Below are 21327 nucleotides of genomic sequence, written 5' to 3'. Positions count from 1 at the left end.
TATCATAAACTCATTTCTTCAAGTTTCCCTGTTAGCTTGTATAAATCCCTGCTGTTTTCCAGTCTCGTTATTTCTATAAAAAACTTGTAAAACCCCTTAATTAGTTTTCACATTCTGTGTGCCTTTTGTCTATCATTTTGACCTCCAGCCTCTGTTAGCTTGCAGCACGGTGACTTTGGTGTTTTCACAGTGGAAGTGGAATTACCAGCAGTTAAGCCTGAGCAGGGATCAGCTTCCTCTTGCCAGCATCTCCTACCAAGGTGAAACTGGCCAAACTGGCCGCACAGCAACAGCTTTGTGCAGCAGCTACAGTTTTAAGAACGGCACCTCTGAAGGGTGTAACACAAACATTTCTTCCACATTCAATATTTGTCCAGCTATTTGTTTGAAATGCTGGTTTTTGCCTGTGTGCGGTGATTGAAAAACATAGTCAGGACCGGACGATTAAAAGACAAGAAACCTGAAAACACTGGTGCAATCCTTTTAATTAAACCAGGAAAAGATTGTTGTCAAGCAAATGGACTGAGATGTGAGAGAGGCAGAATGAGCGAGGGATGAAAAGACTGCCAGTGTTAGGAATACAGCGGGGGATTAAAGACAGTGAGCGAGTGTTACAGACCCCTGGCCAGTTTGCTGCTGTAATGAACATTAGGGCTGCGGCATAAATTTAATGACCTGTGAAACAAACAGCGTGGCTGAGACCAGTGCCTCTGAATGCTAAGTGGCTCTATTATTAATACCAGCTCAGAGATGCCACTGTGTAAACACACTGTAAGTCTCTTTTCCCTATGAGGCCCGTTAAACACACGCCGGCTGTGTGCTGGCGGTGCAAAGGCTCACCGCAGCTCTCTGAAACGGGGTCACGTCTTCCTTTGTACCTGCAGAATTAATGGTACGTTGCCCGTTAACAGCATACCTGCGCTAACTAACAGGATATGAATAGTATTGCAGCTAATGGCTGTGCAGGTTAGTCACCTTGATAATGAATAGCTTAGTGGTGGGGCAGGTGAGCAAGTGGTAATAAATAGGCTCCATGCTGCTCAGAATTTAACGGGTAAGAGAATGCAAATGAATAGCAGAGTTCATCCTGCGCTGTTTGGTGTCATGTCATCAATTAGTGCATGAGGTGTTAAAAGAAACTAAAATTAAACTGAAAATGCACAGGTGAAAACTAAAGACCTTAAAATGAGCAACAATAAGGTGCAGAGAGAGGCAGAATAGCTCAAAGGGATGATTCATTACCCATTTCCAAATAATACTGTATAATCATAATACATTTTAATTAATTGCTAAATAAAAATACATATTTAAGTCCCAGATTTAAAGCCTTGTTTTCTTTTCCCAACACACCATGGTTGCTCCTTGTGGCTGTTTCAGTTGCCTTACGTCCTGTTCAAACTTCCCGTTCAAATAAAAATTAGTCAAATTAGAGGAGTCAGTTGCAGCCGTCACACGACTTTGAGGCAGTCAGGAAGCAGATCTGCAGGTATGGGGGATGGAAGGAGCCTGAGTCTGAGTCTGATTACGAGCGATGCAGGCTTAATCAAACGATCCAGCACAGCGGGGAGCACAGGGGAGACGTGAAGAGCCCAGAGCTAACCAGATGTCTGCGACATGAGGAGGGATACATGACATGAGGAGGCTGCTCGAGGCTATAAAATGCAATCACAATCCCCTGGAAGGGAGCCCAAGATGGCTCAGCAACCAGCCAGGGAGTAAAGGCGATCTGTCAGCAGACGGTCCCCTGAACCCGACCTCAGGCTACCTGCTCATTCAACAGAGAAGATGCTAAAGACTCCAGGCTGCTCTTACAGCAGGCAGGCAGCAGAGGGTTTCCACCATTATCAACACGGTGGTTGTGGTTACAAAGGGGGCGCGTGTATGTCCCTGACATCTGAATCTGCCCATCTGTTTGTTTTTTCTTTGCTCTGTTTGTCCTGTAGTGTATGTGTGTACACTGGCATATCCAGGTCCCAGCAGGACTCCATCTTGTTTTCCATCCCATGCTGTGTCTCACGCTATGAGAGGATAAATATTTGAAAAGCAGAGGAAGCCCTGTGTCCCCAGCTGCTTTGGCCTGAGGTGTGGCAGCCGTGCATTAGCTGTACCTTTTACGACAGCGACTTATTCTTTTCTGCCTAAACATAGATTTCAACTCAAAGTGTACCTTACTGTCCGGGCCATTATTCTCCGCACAGTTTGGTGTGAAAGGTCACCAACCTAAGTGCTTGCACGGCTGAAGCACATATGAATAAGTAATACCATCAATGACAACAAGCCTGCAGAGGACAGTAGAGATGCTAAGTGCTGGAAGGTTTTTGATAAAGAGAAAAGAGGTGCAAGCTTCACTGAGTTTTCTTGTTTTAGAAGGGAGAAAACATTAATGATTTAAGATGAAGGAGTGAAATGGGAACAGATGAGGTAAAGGCTCAATCAGACTGTTCAAGGTGTTATTTTTTGCAGTCGGCATCCTCTAAAAGCAGCCCACAATTCAAGCGTGGTCCTCTGTGTACCGTCGCAGTGGGTGAGGATTACGCTATTGTACACTCACTGAATTCATAATTAAACACTGTAAACACTGCTGTCCATAGATAGTACATTACTGTACTTTGACTGGGTCTGAGACTGTGTTTCATGGTTTTGGGCGGTGGGTTCCAGTTAATTGAGTGACAGCATACAATGATATTTAGGACAGTAGTGTTTTCCTTCCTGTTTTTTTTTATTTATTTATTTTTTCTATTATTCTCTGTTATTGAGTGATATCAATGTCCATACAATACATTCATTTTCATAGGACTTAATAGCCTTATCTAGTCTAGCCTTCTGTAGAAGGACAGATAAGAGATAGAAGGACCAATAGACCAATACAGTAAATAAAAATACGGGTAGAAAATATATCGCAAAATACCAAACTTAATGAATAGAATCAGAGCCATAGTACTCAAATCATGTTACAAAAAATTAGTAAGAAAAGACACAAATTAAAATTAAACAAGTGATAGTTGTACAGGTGTGAGGTGTGTGATGGAGAGAAAAGAAAAACTTTTTTGTGGTTAGAAGAAAGAAAACAGTTATATAAGTGAAATGGGAACAGATGGGGGCTCAGTCACATTTCAACTTTCAGATTTTTTCAAAAACTCCTGTTGCAGTCGAAAGAAATTCAGTTCAAGACTTTGTTGTCATTGTGCAAAACAGCAACGCATTACCCTGAGCTGTGTAGTGCAGAATACAAGATAAAAGTAGTCATAGGAAAATAAATAAATAAAACGGTGCTGAAGAAGATACCAAAGATAAAATTGTTACAAAGAATAAAATAGGCATCAGAAGTGTTGCCAACACCTACATTTTTCACTAAATAGAATGAAAGACAAGAATACATGGGGATTACGAAAGTCAGCAAGTATGTACACATCAAGTAATTTGTAATAGATTTAGCTTTTAATGCAAATATTGTAAAGATTTGTAATTGTATCCATCTTGAAGATATCTTAAATAATGCCAGTCATCAACTGCAGGTATGGCTGGTTTTAGCAGTCTTCTTGCAATGGCTTTTCTGTCAGCTGCAGGGAACACTTTCTGATAGTAGGGTGCCCAAATACAGAGTTTCTAGTTTGGATTCTTTCAACATGACAATGTCCCCGTGTACAGAGCCTCCTCCTTAAAGAAGTTGTTCTGTGTGGAAGAACTTAACTTAACTGCACAGATCCCTAAATGCAACCCCACCCCATCCTACACATTTAGAATGAACTGGCAAGAGCCAAAACTTCTCTTGCCAAACATCAGTGTTGGACTTCACCAATGGTAATGAATACCAGAAGAGTTGGGGCTGTTACAGCAACAGATTAATGCCCATGGTTTGAAATGAGATGTTCAAAATCACATCTGGCTGTAACATTCAGGTGTCCAAATACCTTTGTCCATTTTATGTCGAGATTGCCATACAGCCATAACATTTTGCATTCACTGAACTCATAATCTACTAAATTTGGTTCAATTAATTTACTCTGAATGATGAAAGACATTAATTGAATTACACATCTGTCATGAAAAATCAGACCTCTCCAAAAAATGGACTTCACATTCACCACAGCTGGAATTGGTTCTTCAAGTTGCTGGTTTTTCCATAAACAAACACTCTCCCACACTTTTTCTTCTCCCACTTCGTCTCTGGCCCTTGAGGGAGATGTGGATTGTCTGTGGTGAGCCATCAATCACAGTGGTAACGACGGCTCCATAAACAGAAGGGCAGCCTACCTACTTGTTTCTGCTCAGGGGCGATAGCATTCACATCGTCCAGCAGCACTTCCCTTCCTTCCTGCTGACCTCTGCACAGATTCAGTGGCAAGGACGGGACTCTGCTTATCTCCACTTGCTGGATTTAGACACCCCATGTGGGTGGTAGGAACACCCAGGTGTCAGCAGGGATGTAGTGTCATAAATAAAAAGGTGGGCAAACTGTGACCTCCTTTCAGTGATCAGTGTCAGGCAAAGAACCAACAATAGAGACGGTTATATGTAGGAAATGTTTATATAGGAATATGCCAAAATGATTGCTGAATGGAATGACTTGTGGCCAGTGTGAAAGCTGCAGAGCCGCAACTAACAAACCTGAAGTTTACATTATCCATTTATCAGTCAAAGCAGTTCCAGATTCATTGTTTTGTTGTGTCTGAAAATAGTGAAATTGATCTGGAAATGATGTCTTGAATAGCTTGTTTTGTTAAAAAAACAAAAAAAACAATGTTCAATGTGCAATAGAGAAAAACATCAAATCCTCATGTTATGAAGCTGGAACCAAAGAAATGTCAATTATCGTTGCGTGATAATGAACAAACAATCAAATATCAAAATTGATCATCTTTTTGTTGATTGGCATGATAATCAGTACCAATACAGTAGGTAGCTGCAAGGTTAACTGGGCTACAGGATACTTCATAAACATCTTTTCTGCCCCGAATGGATTGCATCAAATAACTCTGTATTCTTTGGTTTATATTTTATGGGTGTGTCTGTACAAGTCTTGGGCTCCTTTGTACAGGCTGCCCTTGTGTGTTTTGTTTTTCTGTGTTCCGGCTCTTTGTATACAAACCCATGAAACTAACAATGCCAGTTTGTGTGCATTTCCTGTGCCTATTGTTGCTGCTGCGTCTCTGTGCCCCCACTAGCATCCACGCGTTGTAAGGTCGAGACAATGACCACGAACAGAGTGCCATGTATCTGCACTGGCTTGACCCTGTGGCCCTTCCTGTTGCCTTTAACACCCCCTCCTCGTCCTCCCCCCCTTGACCTTAGACCCCTTCAGTAAAGACTGGTTGGCCTGTCATGTCAGGACAAGGCAGGGTGTGCTCCCGGCCTTTTGACAGCAATCTGTGAAAACCTGCTGCTTTCTTTTCTCATAATCCTCGAGAGGAGAGTAATTCCACACTGCAGAGCAGACATATATCGATATAATCAAAGTAGTCATGTAATTAAACATCTTGCAATGTGCTTTATTGATGATGTTTGTTTCCTGTTGATCTGACTGTGACAAGGAAAGCCAAAGCATCATTATGTTAGCAAATACATTTAGAAGAAGTTTTAGTAATTAATGGAAGATAAGTTGCACTGAACAACTAACCAATATTTGTTTACTACTTTTGACGTTGCATTGTGCGACACATCGAGCCTACAATAGTCGACTATATGGTGTCAATTCCTTCTGCTTAATGTCCTCAACCCCCTTGACTCGACATACAGGAGAAACACAGTGATGTCAAATTTTAGTTTGAATCCGTTCACGCTGTAAGGTCATTGACATGAACAATAGGAAAAAACAATACCAGCCGTAATCCAAAAGGTGTGGAGTATAAATATATAGGTGAAGTGGAGAAAGACCGATATATCTGTTGGCTATTATCATCAGTATGGACTAAAAATACAGAAGAAGGTGTTGGGGATCATGTATAATTATTAGATTCCCAATAATGTTAACTGTTTCAGCAGGATGTTGGTATTGGCATTGGCTGATTGAATATCGTTCGGCATCTAGTCTGAATGGGCTTACGGCTCTTTGCATATTTTACGCAAAGTCTGTTTATATGTCTTTGGGAGTACCACTACTTGTGTCAAAAAGTTGTATAAAGCCTTTAATGTCTCAAGAAAAAGCTGCGCGAAATCTGATAAACTGACTCAAGTGATGTCACTCAAGTCAGGTCGGGTCTGAAAACTACAGGTTTAAAAATCTAGGGATGAGGAGTTAGAAAGAAGTGAGGAGGGCCGAGCTCGCATTAGCCACTACTAGCAATACATACACGACTCTTCGACTGTTATCAGTAGAGTTGAAATATGTAAGAGAAGTGCTAGGTTTTGGGAAGAAGAATGTGTTAAATAGAAAAGAAAAAATCCTGGTTCTGCTGCATTGATTTTGATCATTTTCATCATGTTATAGCAGTGAAATACTAAATATGTGGAGAACTATTTTAAATGCAGGGAAAGAAGGCTGACAAAGAAAAATAGAGAAATAGTAGTAATGTATTGAAGAAGGAATGATTTTGGACACAGTCTGGCTTTTTATTGAAGTTACAACAATTTGAAGCCTGAATGCCTGAATGCCCAAACTTTTTAATGTCATTGCTGCAGGCTAATTTATGTCAAAGCATCGTTCTGCAAAAATTGTGTTTTGGTCTGAAGAGCAGCAGACCTTCAGCATTGGACCTGAATTGGCACAATGACGAACACTGCCCCAAACACACAAAGGTCCTTTTTAATAAATTTCCTTCATCCTTTTTCTGCTCCCAGTATTGTATGTCATAAATGAAAGTTTGAGATGTTCAAACAGCTTTTTCAATTTTTTCTTTTTCAATTAACTTGCAGACCTGGAGCTGTAGTCTTTGTGCTGAATAAGAAAAGCAGTAAGAGGGTGAACAGCCTGAAAGACACACCTGTGCAACGAAGTGCAGTCATTCTTCGATTTTCTGATCACCTTGTCCTGTTTGAAAAAAAGACTTCAGTCTTGGTCCTTGGAGCAGAGCTGGGAAATGAAACCTCGCCTGTCAGTTCTTGTCACTGAGGAAAGCTCACGTATTTCCCAGAGATATCATCCTCCCCCCTGCCTCCCTTCACTTCTTTCTCCACTTCCACCCTCCCCCTCTCTTACTCTCTTATTGTTCTTCAGGATCAAGTTCATGGAGGCCAGGGCTGGGATAGAGTAATGGGACCCTTGTCCCTGTGTCTCAGGGCAGGTTGAATGGGTCTCGGCCCCTGCCCCCAGCCCCCTACAGGCTCCCTGAATAGGACCCTGATTCCCCCTCTTTTTATTAGTCTGGTCTCCAGTTTCTTCAGACCTGCCCGGCTTCCTGACAATCCATATCCATATTTCAAAGTGTTTGGATTCCATGTTCACATGTAGACACCTCACTGCTCCTCCCAAACCCCACCTGCCACATCCACAGGTACTGTAGCTCTGTACTAGTGCTACAACAAGTACTACTTACTACTTCTCACACATAAAGCTTGACTGATACTAGATTTCTGAGGCTTATAACAATATTTCTATTTGTAAGTAAAAAGAACATCCAACTACATATTGGCTTATATACATTTTCAACATAAACACAAATATGAACAAAAAGTATGTGGCTCTGGGAAGATATGATGCCATTTTTCACTTGTTTTTGACATTTTATTGCCTACATGATTAACCAAGAATATAATTGGCAAATAAATGCATAATGAAAGTTTTCCTTAGTTGTAGCTACAGTCTTACATTTCGGCAAGAACAGTAAAATGCATTCTGTTAAACATTCATGTAATGTAATTTATTTCTGCTGATACAGGTACATCTGTAATAAGCTAATATCAGTGGATGAATTGATGAGGTCCGGTGTAAACATCAGTTCTGTAACCAACGTGGTAAAAGGTAGAGTTTTTCTTTCAAAGCAGTTTCTCTCTATGCAGTAAAAATACAAGGACAAAAGCAAAAAACTTTGAGTATTGCAAGCTCTTTTTCACCATCTGTGGTTCCTGCTAATTTGGAAACGGTTTATTTGTTTTTAAGTAGTTCTTGTTCTGCAGCAAAGGCACTGATTTCAATTTGAATGGCTTGCATGACACTTAATTTCAGGCATCTTGTATCCTTGTAGCTTCTGTGGAAAGTTTTATGAGATTATAGCAACTTCCAAAGTATTCTCAAGGCATACATTGTTTTGGTTTTTTGTTGTTTTTTTGTGGAAAATGGTGAACAAACTTTATGAAACTTGGTGCAGCTTATGTGATGCTTTCAGGCACTTCACCAAAATGTCATCAGGTCAAGATTGGCAGAGCACAGCTATGACTAGTGCTACAGGTAGAAGGATTGTTGGATAATTTGGATGATTTTTATGCTAAAATTTGTGTACGCTGTCACAATAATTGGTCATAAACTGTGACTAAATGGCGGCAGACTAGTAGCATGTACAGTGGGTATTAAATGGTACATGTGCAAATATTTAGGTCAAATATATTTTTCAGTAAACCCTGCAAGCAATCTGCTATCAATTTTCTTCACTCGTTGCCCTAAAATGTCACCAGTCCTCTGCTCACTTAGCTGCAGACACACAGACACTTTATTCTGTTTTGAATCTTTACACTTTTTCAATATTAAGTTCCCTCCACCACCACACACACATGCGTGCACACACACACACACACACACACACACACGATGAATGCACAGTCACACTCCAGACAGGCAGTTTCAGTTACTGTGGTCTTTGATGGCTTTGATGTCTGTGCTAATCCAGTGTATCTCCGGCTGCAGAGATCGTGTGTGTGTGTGTGTGTGTGTGTGTGTGTGTGTGTGTGTGTGTGTGTGTGTGTGTGTGTGTGTGTGTGTGTGTGTGTGTGTGTGTTTGTGTGTTTGTGTGTGTGTGTGTGTGTGTGTCGAAGGGAGTGTGGGTGGGGGGTTAAGGAGGAAGTCTGTAGATGTAATGATGGCAGGGGATACATTCTGAACATCTCTGCTCTCATTTGATTTCCTGCTCCAGTGTTGTGCGCTGACCCTTTTCTCCTCTCTTTTCTTTCTTTCTTTGCACTCAGACCTGAACGTAGTGAGTTGCAAGAAGCTGCCGGGTCATAAAGAGCAGCTGTGTTTGCTGCGAAGTGTCTGCTGGCTGATGCAGTGGTTGTTTTACATTAGTGGTCTGCAGGTCAAACTGCAGCTGGCTGCATCTCAGCGTGGAGACGAACCCTGGGGAGAGTGTGTGTTTGTGTGTGTGTGAACCAACCCGTCCCTATGGTTGTAGCCTTTCCTAAGCGGGCTAAGTCTGGTGGCTAACCCTCAGTGCCTCTGCGTTTGGCAGCCTGACTGCAGTGAGATTAATCCATTCCACACTCCATCAGTCACTAGGCACAGGTTATTAGTGCTGGGGCAGAGTAGAGCACACACACACAAACACACACACGGCCTCTTCACCCTTGTGACTTCGCCTTCTACCTCGTCCCCAAAGTTTGCAAAGGTGGCCTTGGTGTTGAGAGGCCATTTGTCAAAACCCAGCCAGAGTCTCCACTTGGCTCCTTTTAATAAGGCTACCTGGGCTCTGGGATTACACAAACGCACACACACACATGTACACACACAGGCTATGCACTCTGCTTTGCACATAGTCATGCACCTCTGAGTGTCAGGTGGTGTGTCCCGCGGGGCTTATAAAAGTCCCATTAACATGGCCCTCCTCATTGGTTCTGACAGGTTGATCAATTAGACCCCTCCCCCCAGTGACCCCGAGGCCACTCTGACTCAGAGGTCAGACACGATGGATCGCTGGACCTGCACACACACTCTCAACTCTCCCTCCCTCCCTCCACCCCTCCCGCTCTCTGCTGTTATCTCTGGGCTGGTCACGGTGCAGCTTGTTCGTCCCGCCATGTGTTCAGCGCCGGGCTGATATCCCAGGATGCACTTGTTCTCCAGCTTTTAGGTGGAGGATCATACTTTACCTGAGACATGTTTCGATCTTATCTCTGCTCTCAACACGACCAAAACACACTCGTGTACACAGTGCTCTGTCTCGCCCTGCAGGGACGTGTGTGTGTGTGTGTGTGTGTGTGTGTGTGTGTGTGTGTGTGTGTGTGTCTTTGTGTGTGTGTGTGTGTGTGTGTCTGTGTGTGTCTGTGTGTGTCTTTGTGTGTGTGTGTGTGTGGGTCTGTGTGTGTGTACTTTTCTTCTGCAGACCAAATGTGCTCACAGAGACGAGGGGATTCCGCTAACATGAGAATTATTTTCAGTTATCACTTTTTTTTTAGGGTCTAGCTGATGGTTAGTCCGGCTTTAGTGTTTTTTGCCTTATTTAACACTGGGTTTTATTGTTTTTTTAAATGTGGCCATCATCCTCATCGGTAATAACTTTTTATTGGCACCCTTTATGTCTCAGGTTTGCTTACACTGAGATTTGTTTACACTGACTACACATCAAGGGATTATAACCAACATTGTTGCATTGCATTCTGGTCCACTTCCTGCAATTCTGGTGTTCTCTGTGCCTCGTCAACAATTAATTCAGTCTAAAATGAATAAATTAAATTCTGTTAATGTTCAAATGAAGGCTCAAAATTAACCTTTGCTTTCGAGGGACTGACACCAAAACTTTAAATGTTAGTGTTTTTCATTTTGAGCTGGCAGTCATTGATGCATCTATTCAACACTGTAGTGCAGGTTATCTTCACAACCACTGCCCAGATTTCCATGGAATTTGGCCAGGATAATCATGGTCTCCAGAGGATATTTCCTGATGCATTTTATGACCCTTTAACCTTTGCTGTAGTGCGCTCAGCATGTCAAAATGTGCACTTGACCGACACTTTCATCAGGCTATCCATTTTGGAAAATTAAGAGTCAAGAAATGGAAGAGGTCAAGGTCTTTACAGGTGTATACAGTCAGTATTTGTATCATCTCTCCCTTTTTTGTGAAGTCTGTACTGTTGTGTCCCAGTTGTCCGTTGAATGAGATGCAACCAGAGGCGGTTGAGAGTCTGCACTGTGTTTGGTAAACAGTCTGTTCTGCACAGTGTAAATGAAGGTACACCTGGCTGTGTGTGTGTGTGTGTGTGTGTGTGTGTGTGTGTGTGTGTGTGTGTGTGTGTGTGTGTGTGTGTGTGTGTGTGTGTGTGTGTGTGTGTGTGTGTGTGTGTGTGTGTGTGTGTGTGTGTGTGTGTGTGTGTGCGCGCGCGCGCGCGCGTGGTTTAGGAACAGGATAATGGAGAGTTTTAACCCAGAGCGTCCCGAGCAAAAGGATCAGTGGTTTGGGATCATTATTGTATTATTTGATTTATCAGAAAATATCTGGACTAGAAAGTGTCGAGAGTAGATGAAACAAAGTCCAACTACATGAATACCGAAGGAGCAACACATAGATACTGATTTAGCCAATGGGGGTTTTGTAACTGGTTTAAGATGAAAGAGGACTCTGAGTTAAACAATATGCTGTTTGGATTTTTTGTTTTTGGTTGAAACAAATCTGCCACTGTGTAGCTTCAAGATGGTGCAAAATCTGGACAATTATTTGCAGTTCAAGTTAATATCACCGTAATGAAAATATCAAAATATGGTCTATTTTGGCACAAAACTTTGGCAACATTAAAAATAAAATGAATAAATAAGACCTTTAGTGGCTCAGCTGTAGAAACCTCTTCACATGTTAAAAAAAACAAAAAACATTATGAGCTAATTTTGATTTGTTACAGTTTCCTTGGAATAATTTATGTAAACATAAGAATTTTACAAAAAACTAAAATGATATGATATGACCATACAACATTTATTAAATGATATCAGCAACTTATCAGCCAGTCCTTTGAAGCTCCAAAGTAGGGCTACAACTGTGTTAATTATCTGTCAAACGACAGGTTATTTTTTTGGTTTCATTGATCATGCTTGTTCTATAAAATAAATGAAACATTATCAATTTCCAGAGGCTTCAAATTATATCTTGTTTTGTGGGACCAACAGTCCAAAACCCAAAGATATTTACAATTATGAAAAATTGAGAAAAGAAGCAAATCCTCACATTGGAGAAGCTGGAACTAGAGACACTGTCATTTCTACTCTAAAAAATACTTTTAGCGATTAATTAATTGTCAGAATAGTTGCCCATTATTTTTCTGTTAATGGACTAAATGTGTCAGCGGTCTTATTTTTAATTACAATTTATTTGGATGACACTCATTTAAACAACAGAACAATGTAAAACAATTGTTGGTAAAACAATAACACAACGTGATCATATTAGTACAATTACACTACAATAAATGATGTTGAGTTATTGCCCAGCCAGATGAGGCTCCAAAATAATTTCAGGGTCGGTGGCACAAAAACGTCAGAGAAACCTTTAGACGTCCAACAGCTGAATCACTGAGGTGTAGAAAATGGTTAAAATGATCCATTAAGTGAGGGAGGAGTCCGATTAAAAGGGGTAATGAGAGGCTTTTTGTGTGTGTGTGTGTGTGTGTGTGTGTGTGTGTGTGTGTGTGTGTGTGTGTGTGTGTGTGTGTGTGTGTGTGTGTGTGTGTGTGTGTGTGTGTGTGTGTTGGGGGGGGTATCATAGCCTGTCTAGGGACCCAGAGAGAGCGGTTCGGGGGAGCAGAGGGGTTAAGAGCAGTGTCACGCCCATAGAGACACTGCGCCGCCGTCCTAATGATGTCCACCGGCCTAATTGAATATTGACGTTCTGCACATGAGGGCTAAATGGCTTCTGTCTGCTTCACCTCCGCCGCCGGCCCGGGCTGCACATTTTTTAACCTGTTTCCACAGTTTGATTCCCCGAGGTGGGGGGGGGGGGTCGTTAAATGTCCCTGTTACCATGGTTACTGGCTTTTTCATCTTTTTGATGCAGCGTTTCGTTTTGTTTTGTTTGATGTTGTTTGGAGCTGCTGATGTTTGAGTTAAAAAATATATTTTAAGTTTTCTGCAGCATAGACACATCACGTCTAGCAGGTAAAGTTTCCGTCTCGTATCCTCTCGTCTCCCATCGTTGTTTACCACCGAACTCCTCCTCCCCCTCTTTTTATCTTTTCTTTCTTCTCTCTGATCGTCACCTCCCCCCTTCTTTTTTTTTTTCTTTTTTCTTACTTCTGCATCTATTTCTGTGATGATGGTGTTCTACTTCCCACCGTGCCTGCCTCCAGACGCTTCTCCTTTGTTGCCACGGCGACGCGTTCCAGATGGCGAGTGTCAAGGAGAGACTGGGCTCCGAATGTAGTCTTATCACAACATATACACACACTCACACACACACACACACATGCTGGTCTACATATATACTCACTGAGAACAGACTGAGATACTGGCAGCGTACATTCTGTTCAACACTCACATCCTACTCAGATGCTGGTGGACGTGCACTCTGCCCACTGCACGCACACACACACACACACACACACACACACACACACACACACACACACACACACACACACACACACACACACACACACAGCAGTACAGTATAATAAAACCTGTGTCACAGCCACACAGGAAACAATCTCTCCTTTATGTGACCAGGATGTCATTAATCTTGGCGGAGTTTAACAAATGCACTTTCATGGAAGGTATATTTCATAGGCAGACAGCCGACAATGGGGCCATTGTGGCGTCGAGCTACAGCGTCCCGCTCTGCATTCAGTCAGGACCTTTTGGTTGGCTCTGGATCCTCGGCTTATGTCAGGGGTTGTGTTTTGTCTCCCAGATGAATGTGTTTATGCGGGAGAAAACATGTGAAACACGGGGCAGAATCAACGTTCCAGCTGTTTATTTATTTCTGCTGCAAGAAACCACGATTTATTTTTCTGAATGGGGGGAAAATGAATGCATTCGGCCATTTTTCAAAGTTTGGCCTTGTCGCTATTAGTCAAAACTAGAGCTAGACAAATACCCTGCCAGTGCTTTCTGTGTGCAGCCGGCCAACCCGGCCAGCTCTTCTCTGATTCACTGCTTTCGAAGTTTTCTCCTCACAGCAGCAGCAGCAGCAGCAGCAGCAGCGATATTTCCATCCAAGAAGTGGCGAGTCTTCCCAGTAATCCATTAGACTTCCATTAGCTCCGATTTGTGTGATTAGTTCTAATTAATCAGTTCAGTCTGTGGCCTTCACTCCCCTGCGCGCTCCTCACATTTCATTTTTAACCTCATTTCTCAGCTCTCCACCGAGCGAGAGAACGAGGCAACGACTGAGCGAGCAAATCAAAGAGCAAACTGCAGGTCTGCCACCGCCACCGCCTTTTTGTCCGAGCGCACAAACACTCAATACTGTTCAAGCACCAGACCCAAAAGGTGTGAGCCAGTGCTTGGATCGCATTTTAATGCTCTTTTCTCTCATCATGCCAAATTAATAGGAATCTTTTTTTTTAATCTCCAGCAGAGATACTTTAGGAGCTTACTTGTGTTGTAAAATGATCCAGGAGGGATTGAGATCTCATGTTTTACACATCTAGAGTCTGCTTGGGCTCTGGTTAGCCCCACTCAGCCCTCCTGTCGAACGGTAAGTATTGATTAGTGCTGGAGCATCCATCCCTCACTGTAACAAAGCCTATTGATGTTTGTGGAGCCCTGATTTCCCCTCGGTCAAATACCAGAGGCTAAGTGACTGGAAGCTGCTCCAAACTCAGCGGTCTGTCCCAAAGTAACCCATGAGCCGAAATCATCTTTTCATCATCTGATTCTGCTGCTCCGTGCTGCAAAACTCAAATTAAAATTAAAAGATTTTTTTTCTGGCCTTGTTGCAGTAGGTCAGCTTATATACTGAGGTATTACGTGGTGATAATCTATCTTCCTTTCCTCTGTTGTCAGCCTTCTTCTGCCATTACCACTATTGTGATAAATGAAGGCTCAATTTATCAACCAGCCTCAACTCGATTTCTTCTTCTCCCCTCGGTGTCCCCTCCCCCGCTCCTAGTACATCTAACCTCTGCGTGGTCTGCTTTATTTCTTCATCTGTTTTCACCCCCCCGTATCCATCCATCCATCCACCCGTCTATCCATCCCTCCTTCCCACTCAACCAGATCGAGTCTTTCTTTGTGTCTGCTGGGGAAGGCTGAGATTCTGCCTGTCACCCCAGAGCTGCAGACTCCCATCCATGCTGCCGGAGGTGGCCCGGCTGCTGTCAATCAATCTGCAGCCGGTGTAGCAGAGGGACTGGGGGTTGACATATGATGTAGCTCCCTACTGTTTAGAAATTCACTTTATTTTCTTCTTCAGAAGACCTGCGCAGTCAGCCATAGAGTTTTTGGCTTTTAAAATTAATTAAACTTGATTGTGACTCTTTGAATTTAAAGTGTCTGCTCTGGTGCATCAAACCAAGAGCTCCCTAATCACGAGTAAACAGTCTGACCAATCACAGGTGTTTGTGTCAGGTATGTGGTGATTATCCATCTCATGCATCCTGTTGTGGCATCATCACTATTTCAGGTTTCATGTATGATAAGCTCAAACAAGACAAAACATTGTGTTGACTTTGGATATTAGAATAGGATATTATATCGTGGTGGTTTTTCACATCCAGTGCATCATTCACAGCCTTAAAACGGCTAAAATCAATATTTTTTTTTGGCAATAGAAAAAAATAACTATATATTAGATGAAAGGGGTCACACACAGATAATTATCACCCAGCGCTGCAAATCCCCTCAGCTTTATGTAGCTTTTAAGCATGTTTGAGTTACAACTTTACTGTTTTGGTTCAGTCTCTCGTCAGTCTCATTCTCAGCTGTGAGGTGTTTTTAAGCGAGAAAACCTCAGATAAATAAATGCTAATTGCAGAGCTAGCTAGTTGCTACTAGGCAACTGATTGCTAACGAGGTGCCATAATAGCTTTGGTATAAGGTGACAATATGTCAAATTGGAGTTGACTGCTGGTTGCAGAAAAACACAGTTAAAAGTGCCTTGTGGAGTTTTTCTCATAACTAAACAAGTTTCTAAGTATTTAAAATCTGCATTGTTGGTTGGATTGTCAGCGGGATTGCACAAAAACTTCCAAACAGATTTCCCCCGAAACTTGGATTGAGCATGGGCCCAGAATGGAGCCCATTAAGTTTTGGTGTTGATCTGAATAAAGGGACAGATCCAGGAGTTTTTTCTCACTTTCTTTAACATTGCATAGGACGCTTTTCAGTGTGCGTGTTTGCTAGCTTACAGTCTTCTTCCTTGTCTTTGTGGTGCATTGCTCCATATTTTGTTGTTTTACAGCCACCTGTAGATTAGTTGAATTGTGTTAAATCCATTGGCAGGAATGTGTTTTGTATTGTGAGCGCTGTTGGGTCCTTGTGTGCGTACACTAGATAAACAATCCAGGGATCCGCTTGTAGAAAAATGGCTGTACTCGAGGTCTTAACGCCACAGGAAGCCTTTAATGCATATTAAACCACTGCTGCACCATGTGAAGCAGCAGTAGATGTTAAGTTTGCATCATTAATATTGTATGAACCTACTTTCTGACGACTCATTTATGAAGTGAATTTAGTATATAAGGACACAAAAACATTAAAACAAGACTTTCTGGCATGCTGAAGGTGCCTGAAGTAAGAAGTGTTTTCTGCTTCCTGATAGCAAATTTTGCTTTATGCCATAATAATGGTGGAGCTAGTCTCCTGAGTAATGTTAATGTGATCTCTCCCTCTGTCTCTGCAGGACTCCGTGGTTTAACGGCTGGGGGTTCAACCTGCCTCGAGGTCAGTCTCTGCTGGATAAATGGAACCTCGTCCCAGAAGGCATCGACATTCTGATGACCCACGGACCTCCGCTCGGTGAGTCCAATTAACCAATCACAGCCCCCTCATCGCCATATCTAATGAGGTTGTGCCTCATTATTCAAAATCTGTATGAAGTCACTGGAGGCGTCGCAGCAGGCCGTGTGTGTGTGTCTGTGTGTGTGTACCCTACAGTCAACACTGTTTTTATCTAAATCCAACAGTATCCGGCGCGAACACCCCGAACACGCTCTGTGATTCAATATTTGTGTTTGACTTTATGAAAAAGAAAATACATACTGTTTGCTTTTCCTTTTTTTTCACTACAGACTGATTCAGTTTTCCTTCTAGTTGTTTGGGCCCCAGTTGTTTATTCCCATCTTGTTTTTTTTGTTTTTTTCTTTCGCGCTCTCCATCTGGCTTTATTGAGTGATTTCCTTCCTTCTCGCCTACGGAGGGCTGCTGCTGCGGCAGCCGCTGTGGCCGTTTGATTGCATGGAAACTCGATTTTGCACCAGTGTGACAGACGCTGCAAACGATTGGAGGGAGACCATGGGAGAGGAGAGCAGAGCTGGGGGAGAGGAGAGCAGAGTAGTAGGGGGCAGTTAAAGATGTCGGGTCGCTCCAAACGTGGAAGAGAGAAAATAGAAACAAATCTGGGTTTGCACGACTGAAAGGAAAATTAAGAATAGGTTTCATCTGCCAGACTGTGTTTAGATTTCTGTAAACTCTGATGAAAAAGCAGTAAATTAACATTTCTGAGGTTTCCATTTAGTCTCAGGGTTCAGTATCAAGAGCTACACTGAAACTAGAAAAAGCTACAAATATGTAAGAACTTAGAATTTGTTTTAATTATTTGATGCCAAAAATAATTTCTCAGTACCACCAGTGCCATGTGGTGCACCAAAACTGTGTCTGTGTTTACATATGGCGACATCAGTAAGAGCTTAAGAGTTTAGATTAGCTTCACATTAGTCAGTAATGATGCTGCAAAGTGAAATGACTGCACAAAAGTAGAGCTGCATAATATTAAAAAAAGAAAACAAAAGACAGATATTACTCTTGCAGTAAGATTCATGATTACTGGAAATTAACATTTTTGCATCACAATTTTCATTTTCACTGAAAAATAAACGATTAAAATCGTGATGGCATGACAGTTTTTGGGGTCTGAACCAAACAAACATCTGCATCACTACAGAACAGTAAATTATTTTTACTTTCAATAAAAAATGGGTTGTTTTCTTACTCAAACCATGTGACAGGAATCAGATTCAGTAAGCGTATTTGTAATCAGAACCTTTAAAAAAAGAACAGCAGTTAACAAATTAGTGAAAACAACTTCTGGCAGACTAGACTTAATGTACCTCAGCTCACCTACATGACCCGTTACAAGGTGTTCAGCTTCTTTACACTTCACTCGCCAAAGTCGTAATAAATTGGTGCTCAGTGAGGTTTCTCTGCTGCTTAGCTCATGTAGTCAAGGTAATGTAGTACAGTTCTGTACATCCATCGCTCATGACTGGTCAGGCATAATGGAGGCTGTTGATAACATTGATAAACAACACCAGAGCTGTCTGGGGAACTGAGAATGTAATGTGTGTTTTTGTGTAGGTTTCCGAGACTGGGTTCCTAAGGAGCTACAGCGAGTTGGCTGTGTGGAGCTGCTCAACACGGTCCAGAAGAGGGTGCGGCCCAAACTTCATGCCTTCGGAGGCATCCACGAAGGTAATGAGAATAAAATCCAGGGACTGAGAAGTTTGTACATCCATCTTTGTTTTCAGAACCTTGACTCTGTTAAATCATTATAGTCATCACATCGAAACAATCTCTTATTCCATCAAACACTGTCAGGGGATGTCAAGGATGACTCAATAGTGTGTTTAATAGCCAAAACCTAAATTATATGCACATATTTCACCCCTTAGTGAAACTAAAGCTGTATTAAACTCAAGCTTTTCATAGCAGTAAGTGCCAAGACTGTGAAAAAAGGTAGTAAATTACCACTAAATTCACGGTAAAATTAAGCGTATAAATTGCTAAACTAAGTGAACAAAATAGGCATATTGAAGCACAAATCAGTGATTTTAGGTAACAATCTGATGGTTAGGTGATTGAATGACGCCTGTATCACTCCTCAGGCTACGGGATCATGACAGACGGCTATACGACGTTCATCAACGCGTCGACCTGCACTGTCAGCTTCCAGCCCACCAACCCCCCCATCGTATTCGACCTGCCCAACCCCTCCAGCTCCTGAGACCAGAGGACGGGGATGGGGGAGGGTCACAGGCAGGATAAACTACTTTTCTATAAATATGTCAAGTTAAAAAAAAAAAGTTCTAAGTGTTTCTTTGCAAACTTTTGGTCTTCTCCAAGCTGTTGTTGAGATTGAGAAGATTTTGGAGATGTGGGGTGGGGAGTTTGTCTGGGAGGGTTAAAGGAGAATACCGGTGTCTTTATTTTTTTTTTTCTACTTGTGCCAACGATGCAGGTTCCCCTCTCAGATTTTGTCAGCGTAGTTGCAGATATGAGGGCTTCAGTCAGAAAAACAACTTCTGCAAACTTCATATAGAAAGTTTGTCTCATGCAGAGTTGAGTATTTTCATGTCAGTGTTTGAATCACACATTGAATAATTCCTCAAAAATATGTCACCTTCATGCAGAACACCAGAAGAGAGCACGAGCATTTAAGACCATTTTCTTTCTGCATCGTGACATTTTCTGATCATTTCATGATCACAGGAAAACAAAACATGAGGAGTATTTATGCTGTTACTTTAGTACCGTCACATCTGCGTCTTCACTTATTTGGAAAGTTCGAAAAATGATTATTAAAGGGCAAAGACGTACAGTATGCAATGCAAAATATTGGGGGGGAATGTAAAAATGAGCGGAGCAGCACCGGTATTCTCCTTTTTCAGAGGGATTTTGTGGTTAAACAATCTTGCTCTTGATAAATATTGGTCAGATCTGTAAGATAAATGATGCTTTGTGAATTTGTACAATTTCTTTATGTTTGGTTTGCATTGGCCGGACAATGGATGCCATTGTTTTATGTTGTATCATCTGAAATTTTGTGTTTAGGTCTCTCTTTTTTTTTTTTTTTCTGTTTTCTCGTCAGTTTCTCTTTTCTTATTGGCTGACAGGGACGCTGCCTTAAACTAGCTTTAATGTTCTCAGCTAGAGCCCCACTCTCTGCGAGCTCAGAGAAGAGTCCTTATTTATTACCCATCATCCCCGCAAAACAACACCTGACTAACGCAGGGACAGAAAGCTATCAAATTACAACCTGAAAAAATAACTTTGTAACATCCCGTTATGGATTTCTGATCTAATTTGGAAAGTGTATGTATAAAATATATATAAATATATATTATATATTCATGTTGTAAAACATCTGTACTGAAAGTTGTGTTTGAAGAAAAAAAGAAAATTTGGTGCATTTTTTTTCTGTGCGCACCTGATGTATGATTGATATGTTTCTTTAAATCTGCCATCAGACGCCCTTCAGAGGTTTCTTTAATGTTTTTTGTATCGACTCTCCCGGTAGGGTAGACATTCATTTTGGATGAGAGAGGAAAATTTGTCACAATCCAACAGGTGCTGGTTGTTCCCAACAACACGCCTGCCTAAACATGGTTAAGTTGTCCTTTAAAGTGTAAATCTGATAGTATTTGTGTTTTATTGCTTTTTTTTTCTAATTTTGCACTGTGTGTAAATGCAATCTTGCTAGCACAAAAAAAAATGTTGCCAATAGTTGTCTCAACTTTGCCGCTGTAAATGCTCTTTCCGTGCTCTCTTCCTCTCTCGCTCTTTCTGATTGTATCCCTCTTCATGGAAATGTTAGTTCTCTCTTTCAGTTCATTGTGATATATTTAGCTGCCTTTATATGCAAATAAAATTGCAAGATTTTTACTTATCGAGCTCCGTCTTGGTTTTTAATCTTTCAAATTTAAGTCCAGGTTCACCCTTGAATGTTTTAATCTGACTTTGATTCTCCAAGGTCAGGTGAGAGTAATCGCAGTGTGATGTTTTTAACATCTCAAGTTCTTAAAACTTGCCGTACTGCCTGTACAGTGGCCCTGAGGGCATCTTATTTCAAAAAGAGTTGAGTTTTCTGGAATGAAACTGCTGTTTTGTTGATTTTTAATGATTTGTTTTCAGAAATATTTCTCACTCATGGGCTACTATAAACTGTTTATGGAGGTGGCGGTTATAAAAATGTAATTGTAATTTGAAATTTATAGTCAAGTTTATTTATAAAGCCAGCTTCATTTGACGGGTGTAGACTCAATGTGCTTAAATTAAAAACTAAACTAACTAACACAAGATATAAGGATATGACATAAAAACATAAGATAGAAAATATAAGATGAAAAGGTAACAATAAAAATGAATCTGATAAAAAGGTGACAAGTTTAATATGTTTACTTTTTAAAAATAACATAATTTCATTTAATTACAATATATTTCTTTGCCATGTTTCTTCATTTCCTTCTCATTGTAAATATCATTAATAACTTGTGCAAATTGTTATATTGTAAAAAAAAAAATGTCTTTAGTTTCATGTACTAACTACATACCACGTTGTCATGGCACATGATAAACACTAACAACCAAACCAAATGCCTCTT

At 41.3% G+C, this 21327-nt stretch overlaps 1 protein-coding gene across 2 annotated transcripts in view; it reads left to right on the top strand.

The window, feature by feature from the left end:
• mpped2a (metallophosphoesterase domain containing 2a) overlaps positions 1–20616 on the top strand; it is a 70646-nt gene extending 50030 nt beyond the window's left edge. For both annotated transcript variants that reach the window (XM_073465153.1, XM_073465154.1), the window contains exons 5-7: positions 16632–16747; positions 18305–18418; positions 18832–20616. In XM_073465153.1, the coding sequence (XP_073321254.1) occupies positions 16632–16747; positions 18305–18418; positions 18832–18950 (349 nt within the window). In that variant the 3' untranslated portion in view covers positions 18951–20616. The remainder of the gene's footprint in view (positions 1–16631; positions 16748–18304; positions 18419–18831) is intronic.
• The last annotated feature ends 711 nt before the right edge of the window (positions 20617–21327 follow it).

The sequence above is a fragment of the Pagrus major genome, chromosome 4, assembly GCF_040436345.1.
Source record: "Pagrus major chromosome 4, Pma_NU_1.0".
NCBI classification, from domain to species: domain Eukaryota; kingdom Metazoa; phylum Chordata; class Actinopteri; order Spariformes; family Sparidae; genus Pagrus; species Pagrus major.
Note: the sequence above shows the minus strand (reverse complement) of the source record. Positions and strands in the feature narration are given on the sequence as shown.